Source organism: Chelonoidis abingdonii, chromosome 17 (genome assembly GCF_003597395.2).
Source record: "Chelonoidis abingdonii isolate Lonesome George chromosome 17, CheloAbing_2.0, whole genome shotgun sequence".
In the NCBI taxonomy this organism is placed as follows: Eukaryota; Metazoa; Chordata; order Testudines; family Testudinidae; genus Chelonoidis; species Chelonoidis abingdonii.
Window position 1 is genome coordinate 12,306,745 of NC_133785.1, and position 25,619 is coordinate 12,332,363.

Consider the following 25,619-nt stretch of genomic DNA (forward strand, 5'->3'; position numbering starts at 1 on the left):
GGTTAGTTTAGGACAAACCCCCATTTGGGGGGATGGTGGTATTATAAACCTTAAAAATCCCATAAACCTGTATTTCATGTCCCTAGAGGCCAAGACCAACTCACAGTAATCTACCTCCTGAAAAGACTTTGTGCCTTATCTAGTTACAGCTGACTTTGTACCTATATTTAAGCTGGTTTTACGTCAGCTGTATACACAACGTCCTTCTGAGTTCTGAAGGGTCTATCAGAAATTACTGGTAAACATATGAACGACAGTTAATAATAAGTGTTCCTTTTTTTATTCAAACTATACGCAAATGTAAATAATCATCTTTTAGGTTTCTCCCAGGTAAAACCTATGACAAAAAATACAAATATTCATTTAACCTTGCACTAAGATTCTTAATGACCTAGGAATATTTCAACTAATTAAATTGGCAGACACTGCAAAAAAAAACAAAAACAAAAACAAAAAAAATCTCACACACACACAGTGAAGAGATCTCCTTTTCTCTTTTATTGATACTGCCAATGCGACTACCTTTACACAGGCAGATTGCTTTCCTACATTACACACACTTTTTGTATTAATTTGGAAGTAACATTTTGCCCCCTATGCCTCCTAAAGTTATCAAATTAACACACAGTTATACCTTAAGAATCAGCTTTCCACAATTTTCTTTTAACCAATGACATTTACTTTTTCAAATCTGTGTAAAGGTTACTTGGCAAGAGTACATGCATATGACATTAAATGGAGACCAATCCACCACTAAAAGATAATGCACATAAAACATAATACAGTACTTTGACATCATTTCAAATAAATACCCATGTACAAATGTAGTAATTTTTAAATGTAACAATATTTCTTATGAATCAATACTGTAACAGAAGATGAAAATATAAGAAGTCCCCACATCTAGGAATAATAATGCTTCTTCCAGCAAACAGAAATCTTTTCCCCATTGACAATATTATTACAGTTTGTACTTTTTTTTTTTTTTGAGGGATGGAAGTCGCCCCCCGCCCCCCCTGCAAAGTACCAATTTAATGATTCACACTAGCCTCCACAAACAGCACCAAGGTAGGTAGGTACAGCTTGTTGATGCACTTTTCACTTTCTGTTTCCTGAAATTACAATGATTAGATACAACATGCAAGAGTAGGTATTAATGTCTTGTCTTTCACATTTCCAAACGATACTATGGTTAAACTGTATTCACCACCATACACTGCTAACAGAACATTAACGTTCCCAATACAGCCTCTGTACTGCAGCCACAAATGTGTTAATACATCTTGCTCATTTGTTCAATAAAAGTCCATTTGGTTCCCAAAGTGTATTCGGGTTCGTTTTGTTTTGTTTTTTTCCTATACCCCTGAATTTGCAAGGATCTGCATGATGAAGTATCATTGACTAACAGTATTTTTTACAATTTCTTGTGTATATATAATCTCTCTATTAAGACTACCCATTAAAAACGTGCGGAAGGGGAGTTCGCTTTGCACTTATTGCTCCACATCTTCACTAAGTTCCAAAACAACTGTTCATTTCTTCTTGTATAGACTAAGCTATTCTAGGATTCTCACTTAAATTATTAAAGGCACTACTGGCAATAATTAATGACAAAAAGGTGCTGAAATAGAACACCCTGTTCATTGACAACTTTAGACTTTTTTCCTTTCTAACTGTACCATAATTTGGCACAATAAAACGAAGAAGTAACACAACAATTCCAATTTGGAATTTAAACCATATAGTTGTATAAAATTCTGTTAATCAATAATACTTCACACCTTCCTAAAACCCAGAAATTCTGGAATTTATAGGTAACACTACTTATTTCATATTGTTCAAGTGCCTATTACTGGTTTAACTAGAGCAAAGTCAAGTTTTCTTCTTGTTACATTGAACTATTCCTAAGAATAATAATACAATATGAAAAAAACCCCAGAATTTGAATACCCTGGATTTCTTAATGAACATGGCAGTTAAAAATCAGTAATTTTAACACATAAAGCTTAAACATTTTATAATAATAAAAAAAGCTGCTGGAGCACAGCACATATATAGTTTAGCAGAGCTCCTGGATTTTGTGTTGAAACTCTTTTTCTAAACACTGTCTACAGCAAAATCAAAAATAGTCCAAATCTCTCCCACATGCTGATGTAGAAAATCAACAAGCACAAGCCCAAAATGGGGAGACTATGAGCACAGACCACTGCATTTTATATAAACTCTTCTACATAAGGAATTAAAAGAAGCTAAAGTAAAATATCAAAATATCAAAAGTGCACAGGTTTAACAATCAGATAAAAAATGAATATCTGCAATGAAATAAGAAAAATTCCCCCATCTGAACATTTCTAGTAGATCATAAACTAATATGGTGATCATTACATTTGAAGTAGGTTTCTTCAGCACTTGTAAAGTTTTCTTCCTGCAGCAGCACTTACAGGTAAAGCTTGTTTGTTTTATAACTTGAGACATAATAGTAAAATTGCAGGTAGTATATTGGAAAAGTTGTTTTTTAAAAAAACCCAACAATCTAGGATCAGGTCAGTGGCTTCCATTCTTTGTGCAACAGGCTACCACTGTTAACCATAATGAGGCAGGCTAAGAAATACTGTTGCACTGTTGGAAAGGCCTTCTCCAGGAACTACTCTAAAGCTGAAAAATGGAAAACAGAATAACATTAGAAAAATTGGTACTCATTCATCAGTTAAAGAACTGACTTAATACAGAGTGCACTGCAAGATCTCCATAGCAGGTTAGTCGGTTGAGATGCATCTGTTAGTTTCCCCAAGGAAGAGGCAGTCACTTTAGTTGGCATGTGCTTTCCAAGCTAATGAACAATGCTTTACATGAGTACTGCTCAGAAGCAACAGCTTTGCAGGAAGGTTTCTTACAAGTACTGAATAAAGCTATGCTTTTCCGCAAAAGATACAGCAGTGAGTATGCGAAAGCCATTATCAATGGAGATTTAGGTTCTCCAAAGACATGCAGGTCAGTATGTCATGCAGGCCAATGCAGAGAACGGCAATCATTCAAAAGAAGAGCCTGCTTGCAGAGGTAGGTGATGGCTTAATAAGTTTTCCAAGCTAAATCCCAACCCATTGAAAGGGAAATGAAAGACTTAACATAGCATAGGTAAGTTTCAAGAGATTTGTTTCACAAAAGTACTAGCCCCCATAATCTTAAATATATTAATCTAAACATACACACAGCAGGAACAGGTCACCTATGCACCGTTGCTCATTTCTCTTTAGATGAGGTTTTAAAACATACACTTGACAAGCTTAAATAGTCCAGCTGTTTTTTTATTTTAAGAGCCATAGAGATGAATAAAAATAGAAAGGATTACTAAGCTGGTTGCAATGTAGCAAAACTATCCATATTTTGTACTGACAATGTGAGCCAATATGGATAGTAATAGTTACCTTCTGATAACACTGAAATCTTCCCATAAAGTTTCAACTGACTTTAAAACTAATCAACGCATGTCGTTTCTTAAATTTACCTTTTCTATCATTACTAGGTTGTGACAATACTACCACTAGAGACAGGGAAGCAATACAAATTGTATTAACAACTTCCTACCAAACTGGAAACAAAATGATAGCTGCTTCTAATGGAGCAAAATGAGTTAGTAATCTAAATGCTTACTTTTACAAGGCATTCTTTATAATTACCCACAATGCAAAAATGAGAAGAATAAAGGCCTTTTAGAGGATTGTGCAGCAAAGAAGAGAAAAGCAGGATTGAAAATTGTTAAAAGGTGTTTTGCTTCTAAAAATATCAAACCTGCTACACAGCAATATTAAAGCTCAGATTCAGGAGAACACAGCGTTTTCTAAAAATGAAGTAATAATTGATGCACAGGGGCCTGCTTTTAGGGCCACAATTACTGTCTTTTTAAACGTCTCACGTACCCAGGTAATTGGGCAATACACTAGTCCTGGAAAATCCACTCTTTAAAAAAAAAAAGATATTGACTAATGTGATTCTGGCACCAAATTTAAGGATACCACATTCAAATATTTCTTTTAAAACAAGATTTTTCATAACTCTGATGTCAGATTTCTTCACAATTTACTTGTGTGGATTTTAGAAGCATTTTTAAAAATCTCTCAGAAACCAAAGACTATGTTTTCCCTCCATTGGAAAAGCAGGCTGCGCTCCTTATTACTTTATATTTATATTGTGATATCTCCTGACTACTTATAGGCAGGGCGGCAATACACAGGAAGCAAGCTGCTGACCATCTACAAGAAATGGTAGTGAAATGAGGCAGTACTACACCAGGATCATTAGAATGGCTTTAGAAAACATCACTATCAGCAGACAACTGTGCAGTCTTGGATTACTTTTAGTTAATACTATAAGCATACAAAATTATTTGAAAAAGTACAAAATGAACAGGGCTTTACATTAAAATAAAGTTTGAGACTAGGCACTTTAAAAACTTTTGTTTTTTTTTAAAAAAATGTGCCTTATTGTGCTCCACAAATTTTCCACAATTTTAAAAGCAACATTTTTCAATCTTGTATATTTATCACTTGTATAGGCACCAATTATGAAGTACACTTTATGTTATCAAACATATTGAAATTAAGTGGCTAAAAAGGCCCCTTAAAAGTCCAATAGCAGACAAGGTATTTTTTTTTAAGATTAATATATATGCTAACCTACTTCATTAATATTTATTAACAAGATGAATGGGTTAAATTTCCTGTGCCTATAATGTAGAGCCCTGTGAAAGGTGTGCTTGCATAAGGAATGCAATTTTTTTTTTTAATATTAAAAAAACGCACAAACAGAGCTCTGAAACACTATCCTATTAAGATTAATACTGAGAGCTGAGAAAAACTGTATTGTGACTTAAAAATAGTAGAACATAGTCATATAAATTCTGTACAGATATGGTGTGGATATACTAATATGTAAAACACCTTTTTTTCCAAACTTTTATGCTGCAAAAAGCAACAAGAGACCACAAACATCCTTTCCATACATGACACTTTTTCACAGCATAACTTTAATGTGAAACTGCATATCAGTTAGGATCCTAATATTTTTAATTTTCAATTTTATTTCAGATGGGGTAATATTGCATATTTTTAATAGACTATAAATGTGCAAGTTTCTTTAGGTTAATCCTCTGAAGTAGAGAAGAAAGCAGAGTTTAAGAATGTATCCTATATTTCTCCAACTTTTATAGCTTATAAAAGCCTTTTGGGACTTTGATCAGTGATGATATGGCAGAAAATTTCTGATGACTGCCACAGCGGGCAAATCTAGCTTTGGTACTGATTTTGAAATGTTCTGCATTTCCATGTTACACATATAATTTCCAGTGTTGCATTTCACCACTTTTCAAACCAAATTAACAAGGAGATTTTAGGTTTGCTTTTTTTTGGGAAAGCTTTTTTTTTTTTTTTTTTATTTGAAGGATGCTGTAACCCTGGGGAAAGGATCACATTTGTGCTAATCAAACTACAGTTAGTAACACCAGATGAAGTATATCACGTATAAACTTTTAACACTTAGCCATAAACAGCAAAACCATACATGTTAACCGTGGAAACAAAAGTTCCTTTCCACTATTAACTTGTTAATAAGATCTCCATACGTATGAATTAGTTACAGTTAAGACCACCATAATACCATTTGTATTACATGGTTTAACAACATACTAGTACAAGTCAACTCACCACAACATTAGATAGTGGGGATTTATGCTGACAATTACAGCATAAAAATTAGATGCATAATATGATTTCCTACATGCCTCTTCTAGTCACAATAGATCTTATACTTCTCACAAAACACCTGGTTGTTAAGGACAGACCCCTCAGATCTGTCTCCACAGGACCGGATATGACTTACACTCGGGTTACTGGTCTTGGCTTTGGAAGCAGATTTAGTGCGCACCCTTTTGGACTGCTCATGGTCAAGCTCCAGATGCTCCAGGCGCTGGGTCAGTGCCAGTTTTTGCTGGATTGCCATACGAAGCAAGGAGTTCAGAGTCTTCTTCTCATCTTCAGCTGCTGCGAGCTGGCGCTGCATTTCATCCAGCTGTGTGACATATTCGTCACATCTGCAATGAAATATATCAAGAATCTTTAGCAACCCTATTTTCCACTACAAAGCATGAATCCTTTGTGCTCAGTGGACACGGCCACAGGCTGATAGGAAGAAGTTTTGTAATCTGTTGTGTGCATATTTATATAGAAACTTCAGCAAAACCACTGCACCACAATTATTTTCTTCTGTGGATCTCCAAATCCCACATTTAGTGCTCAACTTCTCCCATTTTATGTATGAAGGTACTCATTATAGGCCTCCCTGACTACCCAAGTATGAGACCTAGAAGCTCTGGGAGGGGGCTCTGTCTGAAAATTGAGCACCCCACACTTGACCTGGTAGTGATGAGTTACATTTGATGACTCATTCTTCACAGAAATGGGGCATTCTATTACAGAATGTTAGGACTTTAGAACTAAAGTATAGGTCACAACAAAAGGGTCCTATAACTTTTAATGAAATGACCATTAATGCCATTTTACCATTGACTCAAATGAATTCATTTCCCTATTTTCCATGAGGCTGAAAGACTTTTAATAAATTCCCCTTGTCAGTATGTTCCAATGCAAATCCAACCTCATATTAAGTTCAGTCACTATCCCTGTCCCAAAGAAAAGGCCTACAAGCTGCCCAATACTGTTGGACTAGATTTTTTTTTTTTTATAAAAGAGGAACAGATGTAGATTCCCAAACTCCAGTTTTGCCTGCCCTGTTTGCTGGTGTAAGAGACCAGACATTAGTGTTTTATTGCTGTTTTGTTTTGAGCAAGTATGTCTTTTTATGCAAAAATCATAGTTTTCAATATAACGGTTTTGAAATGAATGTCTAACAAAGAAAAGATGGGCCCTTCCAATGTTACATGGCATCTTGCAGGGCAAGCTCCACAAATGCCTGTGAGCTGTTTAATCTGTAACCACTTTCACTGAGCTTGGGAGCTATTAAAATTGCATCATGCACCATAAGCAATTTTAAATGAAGTCCTTCACGTGTAGGTGTGTGGTTAGTGTATGTAAATATAATAAGTGTGGCTGTAAAAATAAATATGTCTGTACACCAGCAGAAATTTCTCATGGCCACATCTGTAAAACTGAGCATCTTCACAAAAATCAAAGCCAAACCTCCACCAGGGAGATCCTTCTTGTGAGATGTATTGTCAAGCTACTAGTAATGTATAATCTAAAGCAGAGAGGGGGAAAAAAAATCTGCATTCAAATGCAGATTCACAGACTGTGCCTTATAAATGGCCCGATTATTTTCCCATTGACTTCAACAGCAGCAGAGGCCAGCCTGCTGTCTAAGGCCACGTCTAGACTGCACGCCGTATCGGCGCGTTAAAATCTATTGCTCAGGGATCGATATATCGCGTCTAATCTAGACAGGATATATTGATCCCTGAGCGCGCTTATATCGATTCCGGAACTCCACCAACTCCAATGCATCCGCGAGCCGCGGACATCGATCCCGTGCTGTGAGGATGGGTGAGTAAATCGATTTTAGATATTCGACTTCAGCTACGTTATTCACGTAGCTGAAATTGCATATCTAAAATCGATTTTACCCCATAGTGTAGACCAGCCCTAACTGAGTTTGCAGGAGAAAAGTTTTTATTTTGAAATACATATTGAAGAAAGTATCCAACAGTGGCCCCTAAATGCTCATGTCAAACTTCAGGGCACTCAGACTGCAGTGTAGGTTAGCGTACCAGGGACAACTAGACTCAGTGCCATAGATGGGAATCTACTTTTTTTCTCATGGAGGAGATGTAGCGAGAGTAAAGACCTAAGATGGTAACAATACATGGAATCCTTGGAGAGTTTTGAGGTGATGGTGGGATTGAGACAAAGCAGTGTGCTGACGCCTCTTCTCTTCAGCCTAGTTATGGAGGTAATTAGTAAGAGAATCAAGCCAGCAGGAAGACAGAGAAAACTATGTATGCTGACGATCAGGCCCTTTGGCTGACAGCAAAGAGAAATTAGCTAATATAGTATCAGAGCTGGCATCTGTGTTTGAAGACCATGGTTGGAAGGTAAACACAAAGAAAATTGAAGTTGTGCAAGTAGGGAAAGTGTAAGAAGGGTGGCTGATTGACATTTCAGGAGAAAAGCTACTGCAGAACTACTAACTGTGGAATGTAACCTATCATTTAAATGAACTTCTATACCAAATGACTGGAGGATAGCTAATGTGATGCCAATTTTTTAAAAAGGCTCCAGTGGTGATCCTGGCAATTATAAGCTGGTAAGCGTAACTTCAGTACCAGGCAAACTGGTTGAAACTATAGTAAAAAAAACAAAAAACAGAATTATCAGACACATATATGTACACCATTTGTTACAGGAAGAGTCAACATGGTTTTTGTAAAGGGAAATTGTTCCTCACCAATTTATTAGAATTCTTTGAGGGGGGTCAACAGATATGGACAAGGGTGATCCAGTGAATATTGTGTACTTGGACATTCAGAAAGCCTTTGACAAGGTCCCTCACCAAAGGCTCTTAAGCAAAATACGCAGTCATGGAATGAGAAAGAAGGTCCTCTCATGGATCCGTAACTGATTAGGTGATCACAGGGGATGCTGTGAAGTCCAAAAGTATAACTGAGTTGAAAAAGGAACTAGATAACTTCATGGAGGATAGGTCCATCAATTGCTATTAGCTAAGATGGTCAGGAATGCAACCCTATGGGTGTCCCCAGCCTCCTGATTGCCAGAAGCTGGGAGTGAATAATAGATGATGGATCACTCGATGATTACCTGTTCTGTTCATTCTGCCAGAAGCACTCGGCATTGGTCGCTGTTGGAAGACAGGTTACTGGGCTATATGGACCATTGGTCTGATCCAGTATGGCTGTTCTTAAGCTGATTCGGAAAAAGAATTTGTGTACTTTGGAAGTACACTTAGCACTACTGGAGAGACATCCAGAGAATTGAAAAGAAGAACCCAGTGTGCTGGGACAGCAGTGAAAAAGGTGGCAGGAGTGCTGTGGGACCTGTAATTAAGTAACAAATTGAAAGGAAAAGTGCATGCATTTGTCCCTGCTTAATCTATGGTTTGGAAAAGATGAGTCTTACAGAAATGGAAGAAAAAAAGATACAGATAGTAGAAAATAATATACTGAGACAAATGGCAGGTAAGTGGAGGATTGACAGAGTGCACCTGGAATTCATTAGGGGGGAGATAAACTTGGGACTCTCAGTGATAGATAGGTTGGAGAGAGTATGCTTGAGGTGGTCTGGACTTGTGAAAAGAATGGGAGAAAAACAAAAGCATGGGGGGAAGAGGGGAGCAAGAAAGGATGCGGAAGACCAAGGAAAGACCAAGGAAAGATGGAAAGACCCTGTCAAAAGAAGCTTGAAGAGAAAAGTACTACAGCTGCAAGACTTAAAAATCCATGCCATGCACAGGAAGGAGTGGCGAAGAACTGTGAGTACCTCACACCCTGTGTAAATAGGAAGAGGAGTTTAGTACAACAGATATATTTCCAAGGCAAAATTGAAAAAACGCTCCAAAGCTAGAGGAACCAGACTTCATACTTCCCAAATTATGGGCCAAGTCATCCACTCTGATCTGTCACTGGTATTGGGGAAGGAAGGGAGCAACAGGAAACAAGTTTAAGTTTCCCTAAATGTGCTGGATGGAGGAAAAATTAACCTTTAGGACCATCATTTCCCTTCCCCTCCCAGTAAGCTTCCCTGCAGTCCCATGTAAGCTTCCCTGCAGAACTTCCCCACCTATGAAATGAGGACAGCTGGGGATAGCTGGGGGATAGCTGCCCTATGCTGCATGTCCCAGCAATCCTGCAGAGAGATGTTCACAGGAATGAATCATTTGGACCCTATCAGTACTAATTGCTGCACCATCCCCTCTATGCTGGCAGATGGAGATGGATTTTGTTGCCAAAAGGTGAGGGGGGAGGCTGAAAGCACAAGGAATAGTCCAAAAGGACTAAAGATCTCCCAGGATGGCCAGAGATCTGTGTGATTTTCCTGCAGTTCTTGGAACATCCATGGTGTTTGGAAGAGGGAGCACACACCAGTTTGACACCATGAGGAGGCAAATCCACCACCTCCTTCCCCAAACCAGACTCTTTGGAAACTGGGCTACTGTAAGCCAATGGAGTTTTCATAGTCGCTTGTGACCTCTTGTTTTTTTCCCCTGCAGTAGAATGTGATCTGGCCCTAAAAAGATGACAATTCATTAGGCCAAATTCGGTCCCAGTTTATACCCCTTGTGTTCTTAGTGTAGGACTGCTGGAAGCCAATGCTACACAGAGCAGCTACCCCCAGCCACACCCACCCCTCAGTCCTCACTGAGGTAACAGGATCAACATCAGAGCAGAATTTCTCTGCTTTTCCAACTATTTTCAGATTGAAAAGAAATTGATAGTTTGGTTCTATCTGAACTGCACACTTCAGCCCCCAACCTCAATACAGTGAGGCTGATTTATAACTGCTGCAGCCATTCATTTGATTTCCACTGCAAAAATTGTATTAAAAGACTCTGAGGAGGTGAGGGGGGTGGATTTCACTTTTAGTCCCTCTGAAAGTGAGAGGCTGGCTAGGAACAAGAATACAGCAGCAAAACAGAATATAGCTTCCCACACAGCTTTGCTAATGGACCTTAATAGCAGGAACATTGCAAGCTGAGGATTATCTAGGCATCTCTTGATCAAAGACTATCAGTTGTGCCAAGCTGGGTGGTAGTTTGGTAACATGGACAAATGCCTGTAGGAGACTAGAATAAGGCCAGTAAACTCAGTGCATGTTTGATCTAAGCTGTAATTAAATCTAAGATTTCACCTGTGAAAGGCTACTGCACTAAAACCATTGCACCATCATGCTTTTTGCTAATGTAAGCTTAAACATCAAATGAAAGCCATTATAAACCTGACAATGGAAAATGATTTACTATTTTTTAAAATATGATGAGATTCCCCCCTCCCCCCCGCCTATCTTATTCTCACACTATTTCATTAATATAGGTGGTGGTTTCTTGCTAGCAGCAGCAGAAATGTAGTTGGGATTCTTACTGTCCTGAATGACTGATCTCATGTGTAGGTTAGAATGTCTTGGAGTTTTACTAACATATGAGACATTTTATGGCTCTCTTTTCTGAATCCATTCTCTTGAATGGTTCTTTAGGCTAAATTATTTTGTAAGTGAAATAAATCAGTATCTTAATCGGTTCTGTGCCTGATACTATTCAGGATTCCTTTGTAGAACCAGAAAAGTGATACTTTGCATATAAGAATAGTGGTCCATTTAAACAGGTTGAAAAAGATCCAGGTTTTACTAGAAGTGGATGCAGACTTTACACAACCGGGGTGCTGGGACCACTGACCTGCTTTCCTCCCCTAGGCTGTTTATTATTGGCATTTTAATTTTCTTCAACAGAGTGTTAGTCCTTTCCTAAGTATACTTAGAAACCATGGACTCCAGCACTGCCTTATATCAATGCAGTATAACAATTCACACTAACATCATGACTTTGTTTTTATATACACTGATATCGATTTGTAGCTTTGCAAGTGTAAGAACAAAATATCTTCGCTCTTTATAAATTCACATTTTGTGCAAAGCAACATTTCAGAGTATGTATTCAATGTAGCATCATTAGATGGGTGGAACTGAAGTTTCCTTTGTTCCAAACACACTTTCGAAACTAAAATAATTGAGCTTTTATGCTTACAAAGGAAAATAAAATTAGCATAATTCAGGTCTGCTGTGCACATACTGTTTTTTATATTATAAAAATTACAGTACGTGCACAGACTTGAATTATGTTACTCATATATATATTATGAATATTATGATGCAGACCTTGAATATAAGGCTTTGACGTTGCTTACTTTATCACTGATGATTAACCAGGAAAACAAGAATTTAAGGAAACCATCAACTTGTAAAATTTTAAATAAGCAACACTGTAAAAAAAAAAACAACCTCAAACTCAGATTATACAGAGAGAGGAAAATTCCTGAAGGACTCTATAAAAATAAAAGTTAAAAACATTTAAAATGTCCATGTCTAAAGCTAAATTATTCTTTAAAAACAAAAATCAAAAGCATGCTGAAATCAATGTCTCAAGGGTTTAAGACATCATTTTCCAAAGCAGTTTAACATTAGCATTACTTACTGCACGTGCCAATCTCTCCTTATTTCTGCATACATTTTTGATCATCTTGAATTTCAGTGTGTTCAGAATGGTTAATTAATCCTGATATATTTTTAATCATATGTTTTGCCATATTCTTCTACTGTGCTAAGATCTGTATTTGCAAATGCAACCCATGTAGCTACTGGCACCTGCACTTAATTACACCCATTTACCTTTCCCCATTTTTCAGTTTTGATCAGTACAATGCCAATTTATAAGACAGCAGTAAAGCATAACAAGTAGAAAGAGCTAACTGAAGAAGCCTCTTTGGGAACAATGTCAGCTACTTTAGCCTCTACCACATTAGATTAAACTGTCACCTGCATTAGAAATTAAGAGCAGAGCGGATTAAAGTCTCCCAATTTTTCCTCTTAAGAGATGGAAAATATATCAAAGCAATGGCTAAAAGACATTTAAATGAAAATGGACCCTAATAGACACTAAGAGCAGCATGGCTGTAAGAGGTACTAGCGTCGTCCTGCCATACTAAGCTCTGTCTTTATATCTGAAATAAGTTTGATGAGAAAATTCCTAACAATCCACCATCAGCAGCAGGAATGAAGAGGCCCTTACCTGCAGAGGAAACAGTGTGCTCATACTGCTAGAGGAGTGGGCATGTGGAGGAAGAGAGAGGTCAGGGAAAAGAAGGTGAATCTGTCATTATGTAGCTCTGTTACCCTTCCACCCAAGACTACAGTAGAAAACACACAGTAATTCTGCTGCTGTTTTGTAGGTTAGAGGGCAGAAGTAAAGATTCTTCCTTTTTCCCCTACCTCCAGAACAATCCCTAATTTGGGCTGGGTACTGAAGGCAAGATTTAGAGCCAAGCTGAACACCATTTGAATTTATTTAATTAGAATGACAATTTTTAAATGGCTGACACTTGCATCAGCTCACCATGCAATGTAGAGAGAAAAACAAAAAAAAGTTACAGTGGTTCATTTTAGATGGCCAGCCTCTAATTTACAAATTTTCTTTCACGTAAGGCCAAATTTTGTGATTCTTTCTCAAGCCAAACTCCCACTGGACTTCATGGAATTTTGCTTGACTAAAGGTTATATAAGTTAGCTGTCATTTACTGAGGTCTCAATTCTGGAAGGTGTTGAATTCCCAACTCATTTCATTTAGATGAATACACACACACACACACACAGAGATAAGTATCCGTATGCCCTCGGCTGCCTTGACACAAAAGTGCATAGCAAGGAAAACAAACAGAAAAGAAAAGAGAAAAACAATCTAACTGAAATGCAGTTATCCCAAGACCACCCAATCCTGAGTGGTGTCACTATGGCTTTGCACATGAGTTCGTGTGGATTCAACTGCAGGATCAAGGTCCTAGTTTTAATCCAGTGTCTGAAACATTTCATGAAGTCGCTTCATAATCTTGACCTGTCTGCCTGTGTGGAATCACACATCTGTAGCACACATGCTTTGCAGATCCATGTAAGCTAAGCCATTCTTTCAAATGTATTAAAAAAAAAAATACATGAATCCAAAAATCAGATCAAAGAGAAAAGACCTCAGATTTATACATTTTGAGAGCAGATATCAAACCAATTCAAATATCTATTAGAAACCTTGACTCTGACTTTTCTTATTTTTTCCCTAATCTCCTGGATATCTTACACTGAAAACTCACCTGAACTGCACATTTAAAGAAAGTTAATTATGGGATTGGTGCCATTTGGCTAAGAATCAAGTACAGATTATAACCAATATATAGTTTCCTAAATCACTTATCTCAGCCATATGGAATAAATACTTTTGCGAATTATTTGTAATAACTGTTTAGAAAATAAATTATATGGAGAATCTCTTCTGCAGCTTGATATTTCCCAGGAGAAATATCTCCATAATACAAAGGCCAAGGTCAGATCCACACAGCTGGACCCTTCAGTCCTTCCACACTTCCAAGGAATGCAATGGGGCTCTACCACAAGGGTCTGCCTACTTCTATCCTACTGAAGGGTCATGACCAAACTTGGAAAAAAAAAAATTGAATTGACCATTAAATGAAATCCACAGGAAACTCCATTTCTGTATCAGGGTGAAATTAACCCTGGTGAACCATTTAATTTCCATCTAGGCTACGTATACAGAACAGAGGGCCTCTGCAGCTGCTCTCCGCCACTAGCTACCTATTAGTTACTGAGTGACACTTGAGGTTTTGATTTTAACCAATGAAGGCCCTGCCTTTTTGAGAAGCTGCCGTTTTGATTAGCTGTTGGCAGGCTGCTCTCCATGAAAGGGGCTTTAGAATTTACTCCCCATTAAGTTCAAAATGGTCAGATGATCGTATTGTGTGGTAATGAGGGCCATGAAAGTACCCATAGACTAGAGCAAATACAAACCCTCATCCCATGCTCTTTTCCAAAAGCTTGGAGCTGTTTTGAACTTACTGGGGAGTAAATTCTAAAGCCCCGTTCATGCAGAGCACCCGGCCAACAGCTAATCAAAACGGCAGCTTCTCAAATAGGCAAGGCCTTCACTGGTTAAAATCAAAACCTGCCAAGTATTTATAACACTCCTGTGAGGTGAAGAAGTCTCATTATCCAAGTTTTGCAGATGTGGAACTGGGGTACACAGCAATTATGTGACTTGCCCAGAATCACACAGGAAAGCTGAGGCAGAGTGGGGAACTGAACCCAGATCTCTGCAGTCCCAGTCATGAACCTATTCATAAAGCTATCCTCAAGGGGATACGAGAACATTATTGATTTTCAAGCTCTGGTCATATTCTGGTTTGAGGGAAGCTGTTGGCCATTTTCACTGTATTTTTCAGTCTTATGTCAGCAGTGCCTACATCCTAGGATAGGTGCATTGTTGGTCTAAATATAAATACATAAAATCAGTACAAGAAGCCACTAGTGTCATTTTACACCATTTCTATCAAATACATTTTGAATTTTTCTTTTTTTTGCCACTGTGTCTTGTTACTTGCATCTAGGACATTGACAGTGCACAGTGCCGGACCTGGAAAAGGTGTCACACATAGGATCATTCAATGTCCCTGAGCTATACCGTACCACTGGCTGTAGAAATCAGGACTTATGAGACTCCACTCTAGCCTTGTGTTCAAGATCACAGTTCTCCACCTGGCTTCTCTGAACCAAGCATTTATCCAATATTAGAAATATTCTACAACTTGTTTCAAAACCGTCCCAGTCCAATACAAAGACCATTTAGTTATGCATTTCTCTTACATGTAAGTTTCACTGTGCTCTGGTTCAGTTTACAGCTTCCACTGTTAAGCTCTTCTTTAGTGTTCTGTAGGCCCTATGATGTCTGAACAAGAGGCTAGCCTCCAAATTAGCTTTGGTATTTTAACCACTCTGCCACTGTTTAGATTTGTTTCCTTCATTTCATTTTCACACTGCCAGTTAGATGCCTTCTCTGTGATGGTAAACAGTAATTATTCATTAATTGCTGTTTGGGTGGTAGAAGTCACAGCCTGGTTCTGTTATTCTGACAGCCTTCTTGGACTAGTCTCCTTCAACTCTAATACTAGTCTCAGACTATGCACTATCCTCGCCTTACCGACATTTTCTAATACATCGTCATCTTCCCTCCTGCTGACTAGTTGCAGAGTTTGCCTTCCCCTTCACCTCCTATTGCTGAAGTACTGGAGTGTCAGGACACTTGTTAATTACATCTAGGTGCACTTGTACACTGCTTGTCAAAGTCATCTACTCTCCACTGAATGCCATTTCTTAATTACGGTTCCATCTTCATTCTGGAGGGAAAACATCTATTCTCGTCTCATTTTCACTTAGCTTCTGGGAAGATGGTTTCCCTCTAGAGATTCACTGTAAGGTTTTGTTTGCTATGTTCTATATAACCACTTTCCTCAGGCTCATGCTCAGCTCAGTGGATTCAGCAACCTTCTCTCTGATGCAGGGAATCTGTAATTTGCTGTGGCAAGTTCTTTTTTTCTGCTAGTGTTCATTTTGTCCTCCTTGCAGAACTAAAGCACTTTTCTTCTGTTAGAAGAAGAGGCAGAATATTTCTGCAGAATGGTCTGAACGGATTTATTTGATCTGACTAGGTTTCAGGTTCTTACATAACACACGAACACCACGTTTGAAAATGTTTTGTCTTTGGAATGGATAAGTGTCTCATTTTGCTTTTGCTTTTATGTCTCCAGTTGAATTTGCACGCTTTTACAGGAATATTTGCTCCTCATCCTGAAATTATATCTTGCTTATTTCCTTAGCTGCTTTGATCTTCGCATGCATTATTTCCTGACACAGTAAGTCTTACTACTATGGTCTTTTTGCTGAATCTTGGCATTTTGTTCTTATTCGTGTATTCTTAGTGCTGTAGTGTGACCAAGTGTCAGAGTCAGGTCCTTGTAGGGGCAGTGCAGACTGTTCTGTTGACTCACACTGGATCACATTGGTCTCTTTGGCCCAGATTTTCAAAGGTTTTGGGGCATTGCTGCCCTCACTCAGTGCCACAAATCCTACAGATTCAGGAGCCTAAATCTCACTTTCAAAAGGGATTTAGGAGTCTAAATTCCATCAATGGGATTGAAGCACTTAAATCCCTTTTGATTAGGCTCCTAAATGAGTTAGGTGTTGCAACGCTGAGCGAGGGCAGCAATGCCCAAGTGCCTTTGAAAATCTGGGACCTTTGCTCTAACTCATGGATATAAATAGAGGGTTAGCAAAGGGATATAGGCAGTGCAGCACAGGGAGCAGGGTCTGAGTGTTTGTAGGTAGGGACCTGGTCAATTCTGTGTTCAGTTACAAATAAAGGAAAATCATGGTAAGAGAGGAATTTTGTCCAAACTAAAGAAACAAACCTCGCCCTGGAGGTACTTGCAATCACAAGGCTGCCAATTATGTCCTGGGAACGATAATGGTCACAGTAAAAAGATCATTATGTACACATCCTGGGTTCAGTGGGTTTTTTAGAAGGGTGCAGGTGTGTTCCCTAATATGGTAAAATGTTATCTTTAGGACCTGGGCAAGCTAAGTCAGACAAGAGGAAGGAGTAAAACAATGGAATCAGTATTAGCCAGTCTTCAAATTGAAACCAAAGTATCTTCCGCCTTTCTTTCAGCTTTTCTATGCTAGTGATTAATTAATACCTGCTTGATCAGGGTTTGGGTTTTTCCTGAAGCTTCTCTCCCAAACCTGCAGTAATGCCCTGTATTTAGACTGCCATAGTACAATAGCTTCTTAAATAATGACTTGTGGGCCAGTTATTTTCTGTCCTTCACCAAGTCAACTTCTTATGACCACACACTTTCATTCTAGCATGTGTTCTTGATCTTTAGCCTCAGATGCTGTAAATCCCTGGACCTCTGCTGAATCACCATTCCCATGTATTAGGGACTGCTGAAAAATTACAATCATGGTGTTTTGATTTATTCACAGTTGAGTGCAGATGGCTCAAAGCAACTGCCAGGAAGGCTGCAGTCTTCTTCCTCCATGTTTCCTTACTGAATTAATAAAAAATACTAACTTCTGTTTAAATTCCAAGGTTGGTATATTTCTTATCTATTCTAATATTGTGTTCTGTTCCATAATGAGCCTTAGGAAATGTAGCCCTTTGTAACTTTTTCTGTAAATGACTGTCAGTCTAGAAACATATTTTGACCTGCTCTACCTTGACATTTTAGCCATGTTAATTTCAATCTCATCAGAATTTTACAGGAAAACTGTTTCATAGAAAATAAATCTTATTTTCAAGCTTCTCAACAAATAAATTACAAAATCACAGTTTAAATAACCTGATTTGATAATTGTAAAAAGAATCAACTACTGCATGTGCTTTTAAATATCTGGCTCAAATTTGATGACTTTTAAAACTGTATCTACTTGGAAGTTTAAATTTGGTAAGATTCCTGTATAAAAATTCCTTCCAGAATAGTTAATCCTCTACATTCATTATTGAGGTTTCCTTATTTGGCGCTGCTAATATAGCCCCTTAACCAAAGGACCCTCATTAACAGCTTTATGGCTCTTTGGAAGTAGCCTCTTGATTCAAATATTTTTCTGGAAATGTATGAAATAAGATCTCTTGTTTCACCTGAGTTCTCTCTACATCTGTGCTATTTTACCAGCTTCTTTGTGGATAAAATAAACAAACAGCTAAACAATGTGTGTACACTACATTTCCTGTTTTTTGATAAATTCATCACAGAGATGCACATTAAAACACTGAATTTACTTTAAAACAATTATTATTGATCAAGTTAGCTACCAATTTACAATATGTTAAGTAGTAACTACTAGGTAAATTTTTAATAAATAAGAGTGGTTTGTGGGGCATTTAGTTTTTCTTTTCAAACTGAAATTATTTACTTGTTTTAAAAGAATAAATCTATATCAAGCTGTGCAACTATACTTCCATGTTATGAGTCTATTTTAAGAATAAATATTTCTCTTAGATTGAATCTCTTCACAGCATACAGATTTCCTTGATTTGCTTTTTTAAAATTCTAGGTGCAGATGTTCCTAAGATATACACCAGATTCCAAAATGTTAACTTGTGCAGTGGATTATGAAGAACTTTTCAGAGATTCATGATTTTGAAATATCCACTTTCAACAGCTGCTTCAGATGACAGATAAACTATAAAAGAGTGGATGGTACCAATAAAAGGTCCAAAAAAAAAAAAAAAAAAAAGGCACCACTTCATATTTGTAATAAAACTAGAGACAGTATCTAGTTAACATTTACCGCAGTCAGGAAAATAAACAGATGTTCAAGTCTTTGTTGCATGTCAACATTTTGAACCGTCCATGCTTCGTATTAGCAACTGTAAACCTGAAAGAAAACTCAGTTTACTTTTCTCTTGGCATTTCCAATGGAAAACCTATTGCATCTTTCTTCTAATGGGGAAAGTTTGCTAATTAACAACAAAATATTTGACTGTTATGAATTGATTCATGAATAAATACTAGAGTCTTAATTAAGTGGAAAAATTCCATTTTCTGATCAACATGGCAGATTTTGACTATCCCTCAATATTCTGATCCCCATTTGCATGCATGGTAATTGCACGCACATTTTTGTGCACACAATCATTAAAACTTGGGCCTTAAATAGATTTTCTCCTTGTACTTCTATGTTCTATTGCTCAACTATTTTAAGATCGCTTGATAAATGAGTGTATGTCCATCTATTTACTTACTTAGGTGAGGGGAGATATTCCAGCATTTATGAGTCTACTACTCTAAAATTAAGCTACTGAGGGTATATCTAATGGAAGAAGCAATTTTTCAAACTCTGATTTGCATTGCTTCTCCCGTCCACATCTCAAGTCCTGTTGCGTTTTCATTATTTATTGAAAATAGCTGACAGTACTGTCAAATTAGTAAGATTAACCTACTTTAAAGGAAATTAGACCCCATTTTCATGCACAGATCATTAACAGCTATTTATTATTTCAGCTTCCCTCATATACTACAAAATGGCCAGTTCCCTGTAGATAAGACAGATCCATGCTTATCTCAGTCGCAGTAGCATCCAAAATAGGAACATAGGCTACTACTAGAAGCCAACATACTGGATGAGATGAAGCTTTGAACGTGGACAGCTATCCCAGTGATTAAACTCCGCACAAAGATATGTTTCTCACTCCCCTCCCCTGCCCAGTATCTAAGTCTTCATACTGTGTGAGAATTTAGTAGTTATGGAAGTGAGGGACATATTTGGGGGAAGAGAGGAATTCTGCAAGCTCCATGCAAGTCTGCCATTTAGCCTCAGTTTAGATATAAAATAATCCTGGGTAACTGTGTACAATTCTCTGAATTTCTCAGATGCGTGGATTATTGCTTTCATATATGGGTGACTTAAGATACAGTATGAATTCAGGTGTTCAAAGGTGAAAGGCTAGTGCACTGAATCACTATCCATGCAGTCCTCTGCTTTCTGTGGGTCACTGTGTGCTCTTACGGACAGCTCATTGCTCTTCCATCACAATGCCTAGGGAAAATGGGATCTCAGAAATGTTAGCTACTCATTTGTGCAAGCAGGTCTATAGTGCGTTAAGCAAACAAAGTAATTCCTGAGTTCTTTATTTATGCAAAATTCCCACTGACTTCACTGGGCATAAGGCTGCAGGCTCAAGCCCCTTGTCTATACCTTCCAGCAGAGCTTTCTCTCTGCCCCCCTGCTCGCATGTACATAAGCACCTTCTCACCTGTAAAAGACCAGGGTTGAGTTTTCAATGGCAATAAGCTGGGAAGAAGGAAAACAGAAAAGAAAATTCCCCTTGCAGCATCTCACTCTATGACTTGGAGGAAAAAAAAAATTTCCTTTAGGGCAACCAAAAGAGGATTTTCAAAAGTGGGAGAGGGAAATTAAAGTAAAAAGAAATAGGCTGATTGTTTTCCCTTCCCACCCCGTCCACTTCCTGCTTCCAGCCATTTTCTCACGGATCTAAAACTAGCCATGGGAAGATTTGGCTGTATTAGTTCCAGGCCTGTGTAAGTGTAATGACAACACACCCCTGTCGGCAGCGGGCAGGATCGAACCTGGGGCCTCTGGAACTTAGTGCATGAACTTCTACCGCATGATCTAAAAGCCAACTAGGCTGTTAGCTAAGGCTGTAGAGCAGACTCATTTTCTCTTGCTTTCTCTTAGTGATCTCTAAGTGCTTCTTAGACGGGACAGAACATCACACCAGGGGTGTGTGTGGGTTACATAAGGATAAACAAGGGAAGGAGAATACGAAAAAAAAGAAGTCTGTATTGGGCATTACATTGTCAATTATTCATATATACATATTCAAAGCTTCTCCATATCCGGTTTCTTTTTCTAAGCCAAGCCCAAATGCAAGGATATTGCAGGGAAATGAGTATTGCTGTCTATCCAACACTGCACTTTGCCTGAACTCTATCATCACTCTTGAGTGATGTATCTCTGCTAGTGCTGCTCTAGAGTTATCCTCTCAAGTGCATTGAAGATGAAGCCTCAGCGTCCTCACAAACATTCCCATTATTCCTCACTGTGGTACTTTTTGACATGGCACAGAAAATCCTTTCAGCGTAAAAATTCCTCACAGCAGACAAGAAAAAGGTATAAGCAGTACCCTAGAGAAAAGATGCACAAAAAGACCTGTCCTCCCCTGTGGTTATCTTAAATAAATAGAACAAGACGTCCCAACTATTGAGTTACATTAAGAAGTCTTTATGACATCTGCCCTGCCCATCTTGCATAGTTTAGATAGCCCTATATGGCCTTCTGTTATTCTAAGAGGTTTGTGGGAGTTTTTTAAAACTCTACCAACCTGGAACCACCTACTTTAGATAAAGCTTTTTTCAGGTTAGTTTCCCCCAACATTCCCCCAACCCTCGGTTTTGTAGGATTGAGAGAGGAAGTCAGTGACAGGCAGCTCCAAGTAAGATGCAGATCAGCAATGGAATACTCGGATCTTTTACAGCATGTTCTCCAGGAACACCACAAAGTACAGCTATGCAAGGCAGAAACAAATTCCACACTGAAGTAATGATGCGACCCCGATAAGGTTAACTTTGTAAAGGGCATGAGAGACAGGTGTCTTTAGTTCATTAATATATAGACATCTATTCTTCAGTGCTTGCCAGCACCTCCCATATTACTTTCTGTACCGGCAGGATTCAATTATAGCTATATCTTCATTATGTAATGTTCATTTTATGTTCTTAAACATAATTCCCTCTCAATCTGAGTTTAAGTCACTGATGCTAGTTACTCCCTCCCCTGATTTTCACATTATAAACACTCTCACTCCAGAGTCAATATAATTTGTTAGAGCAGCATGCTATATCCCTGTCATTCTCCTAAGCAATAGGAAAACATAATTGCAAGTTACTTTAATTAAACATTTCAAACAGCAGAAATATGAAGGAAAAAGGCATCTCTCTTTTGTTTTTCCTCTCAAATATGATGGCATCCTTGCGTGGTTAATACTGCTGCTTGCAACTAACACATTCTATTTATTCCACATACAAACAAGCAGTGTTTGGGGGTTTCAAAGAGAGTTCATGTATTCTTTACCTTGTTGCAAACATTGCTCTCAGAGAAGAGAAGGTAGCAGCATCTTCTTTTAAAGCCTTCAGCTCATTACGCAGCTTCATCATTGTCTCCGTAACCATAGCTTTCTCATTTTCATACTTGCTTTTTAAGTTGGCAAGGGCTACCTCTGCAGTCTATTGTTTACCAAGAAGAATAAAAATGTAACAGTTAGCGAGCCACTTTATGAAGAGTTTCGTTATGAGGTTTTTAATCTCCATTCATACAATGGAGCATTTACTTAGTACTGAAATGTTAAACTTCTAGTCAATTTTTCCTGGACAGATTAAATGAATTGCACAATAGGATATTGGAGACAGAGCACAAAAAGAAGTTTGTTTCCAACCATGAAGCACCATCCCAAGGCGGTCAGCCTGAGGATATTTAGCTAGTTGTATATATATATTCCCAACACTACTTTGAGTCAAATGCTACAGTAAGTCATATCAACGCCAACAAAGACACAAAAAGCTAAACAGTATAAATTGAGGACTTAATCTCAATTTGCAAGTTATTGGGGCTATAACAACTTATAGCTTCTAAACTGCCCCAGTTTTCAGAATGGATTACGTTTCTCAAACAGTAATATTACAAACAAGATGAGTACAAGTCTATTTCTGAAATAATGTACTATGTAATTATTAATCTTAACATCTATGCTTTGAGGTAAATTTGAATTTACATCACCTTAATTTTAGATTAAATTAATGAAGGATTTGTCATTTTATGCCCTAAAAACCACTGATCACAGTTGTTCTAATCCACCTGTGCTACTATGGTTATCAAAATGACATAATCCAGTCACCAAAATTTATAAATCTCTATTTCTACTTGTTTTTCTTCCCTTATTCTGCTTTCTTTATGTTCTTATACCCTTCTCATCACCAAGCAGAGTTTGAATTGTGTGTGCGCGTGTGTATAAAATCTTAGAAAGGACATACTTTTTACAATCCCTTTAAAAGACCAGCAAACATAATTCTTTCAATAGGAAAATAGTGTTTACCTTTTATTTTCACTGAATTCAATGATTATTGATCCATTACACTACATATAACCTAGTATGTTTTAGGCTGTCACTATCGAAGCTTTTCCAGAATGCTTTGTCAGTGTACTTACTCCTGACCTTCAACAGCCCACTATTCCAGTTCAGGGAAGATGCCAATAGTGTTACATTATGTAGGAATGTATTCATATATTCCCTGGGCACTAGACTGAAGCCACTTTCCATTTCTCTTGTCATCTCAGCTACACTGGAACTCGTGAAATGCAAAAGTATGTCAAGGTTTTGACTCCCTGCACTGTTTGGCATCACAAAACTTCAGCCCTTAGACTATATACATGGAGTGAAATCCAGGCCTCACTGATAAATGGGAGTTTTGTCACTGACTTGAATGGAGCCAGGATCTCACCCATGACTGCAGTGTCTAACACATGTGGCAAATGGCAACAAGGGTCATTCTAGCCAAGTTTTCTTTAATGCTTTTGCTTATGTGTAGCTGTGTAAAACCCTGGATTTCATCTCTGCAAAACCTGCTCACCTGTTTGTTGGCCTTTAGCACAGTTCTCAGGGTTGCTATCTGTTCTCTCTTGGTGCTTAGCAGGGACTTCAGCTTCAGGATTTCCTCCATGAAAGCTTCCTTGTCTTTATCCACTACCGGTCCAAGTTCTTGGGTGGCAACACGCTGCCTGGACAACTCGGTTGTTCTGTCCACCGCAGCTTGTAGGTGTTTGATCTGATCGCGAATTATAGCGATCAAGTTGTAAATGTTCATGGGTTCCTTCCGAGGATCTGACACAGGAGATGGGAGGGATGACACTGGAGACGGACTACTGTCACCACTTCCATTCTCTGCTTTTCCTAGGTCTATCGACAGCAACCCTTTAGAGAGCAGGATTGGAGACCTTCGACCTCTGCCCTCTGGGCTGCTGCGTCCTCCTTTACCCTCTTTGTAATAATCCAGCATCACCCTGTTTGGAGTTTCATTGTTGCACATGCAGACGTGGTGATACAAATTGGCCAGCTCCTCACTAAACGTGACTAGTTCATCTTGGGCTACACTGAGACTGCCCTGTGTTTCTCCAGCAACGTCGCTTACTTTCTTCAGCTCCTTCTCCAGTCTGGCTACCTGGTCTCTATCTTGCCTATTAGATTTTTCTAACAAGGTGATCTTTTCAGTAAGAGCCTGGCTTTCAGTCTCATATCTGTTCTTCTCCTCCTCATATTTAGACTCACACTCTTCATATTTGCCTTTAAGGACTTTAAGCTCTTCTTTTAGGTCACCGATCTCTGCCACAGCCACTTTGTACTTGCATTCTAGGATCTCTGGCCCATTGATGTCAACTTCGTAATAATCTCCATCTTCACGGCTGTCACGCTCCTTCTCATTGTCAAGAGCAGACTGACGTTCCTTGCTGACTTGGAGTTTTTTCATTGCATTAAGGTTCTCTGTGAGCCTGCCAACTTTCTCATGCTGCTCTGAAAGGGCTCCCCGGGTGTTCTCCAGCTGTTTCTGAGACTCTTGGAGTGTAGATAACAAATTAACTTTTTCTCTTTCCATCTGAAATACATAAAGTCAGACATTCATTCTCTGGAAGCAAATATTTGTGCACCTTTAGTCTGTACAATCGTATGAGAGAATGGTCAACAGTCAATAAAAGCTCAGACAACTGCAGAAACTCAGTCCCTTACGCTCTGTGGGAAAGGGAACTCCACTTACACTCAACTCAGTCTCAAAACCTCTTGGCACCATTACTAATTTGCATCATAGGGTGGTTCTTATATCCATTAAGGATTTTCAAACAAAAACACTCTTTCCTGTTTTACCTTCCCCTTCCACAGTTTGGGTCCCTTAGTAAAACCATTATCCGTTCAGCCAAAGTTGAGCTGAAACTGGTGTTGTCCTGTAAGGTGCCTAAGAAACAACTGGGCATTGTAAAAACAATAAACAACAATAAAAATGTGAAGACAGTCAATAGCGGCAGTTTGAAACAGCTCTATCAACCCTAGATTAGCCCTGCTAGCAGCAGAAAAAGATAAGGCATCAAACTATTGTCACCCCACAGTGCAGGACAGGGCACTAAACCTTCACGGAATTCTTGAACTGGTCAAACTAGTCTTGTGTTTTTCTATAAAAAAAAATTCTAAATCAAATTTTTTGAATTTTGTTTATTTTGGTGGAAAAAAATCATGGGAGGGGAAGTTAAATGACACATAGTGGCGGACCCCCCTCAAGTCTCACTCAATCTTCTTTTCCGGTGAGGAAAGTACAAAAGTGCTACTTTCTTCCATTTAAGTTAAAAAGTGAAAATTTAACTTCCCTTCAAATTTTTATATATTTTCTTTCCCCCACTTTCTGGGGTATTACTATTTTTTTTAAGTGGGCA

The 25,619-nt window shown here is 38.3% G+C and overlaps 1 protein-coding gene across 2 annotated transcripts in view; it reads right to left on the reverse strand.

The window, feature by feature from the left end:
* Nucleotides 1–474: 474 nt before the first annotated feature.
* BICD2 (BICD cargo adaptor 2) overlaps nt 475–25,619 on the reverse strand; it is a 151,331-nt gene continuing 126,186 nt past the window's right edge. The window contains exons 5-8 of one of the 2 annotated variants that reach the window (XM_032804164.2): nt 23,774–24,793; nt 22,221–22,372; nt 5,875–6,085; nt 475–2,655 (exon numbers count right to left, since the gene is read on the reverse strand). In XM_032804164.2, coding sequence (XP_032660055.1) covers nt 2,650–2,655; nt 5,875–6,085; nt 22,221–22,372; nt 23,774–24,793 — 1,389 coding nt within the window. In that variant the 3' untranslated portion in view covers nt 475–2,649. Of the gene's footprint in view, nt 6,086–22,220; nt 22,373–23,773; nt 24,794–25,619 lie in introns of both variants that reach the window. The other variant, XM_032804163.2, reaches the window with a different exon arrangement.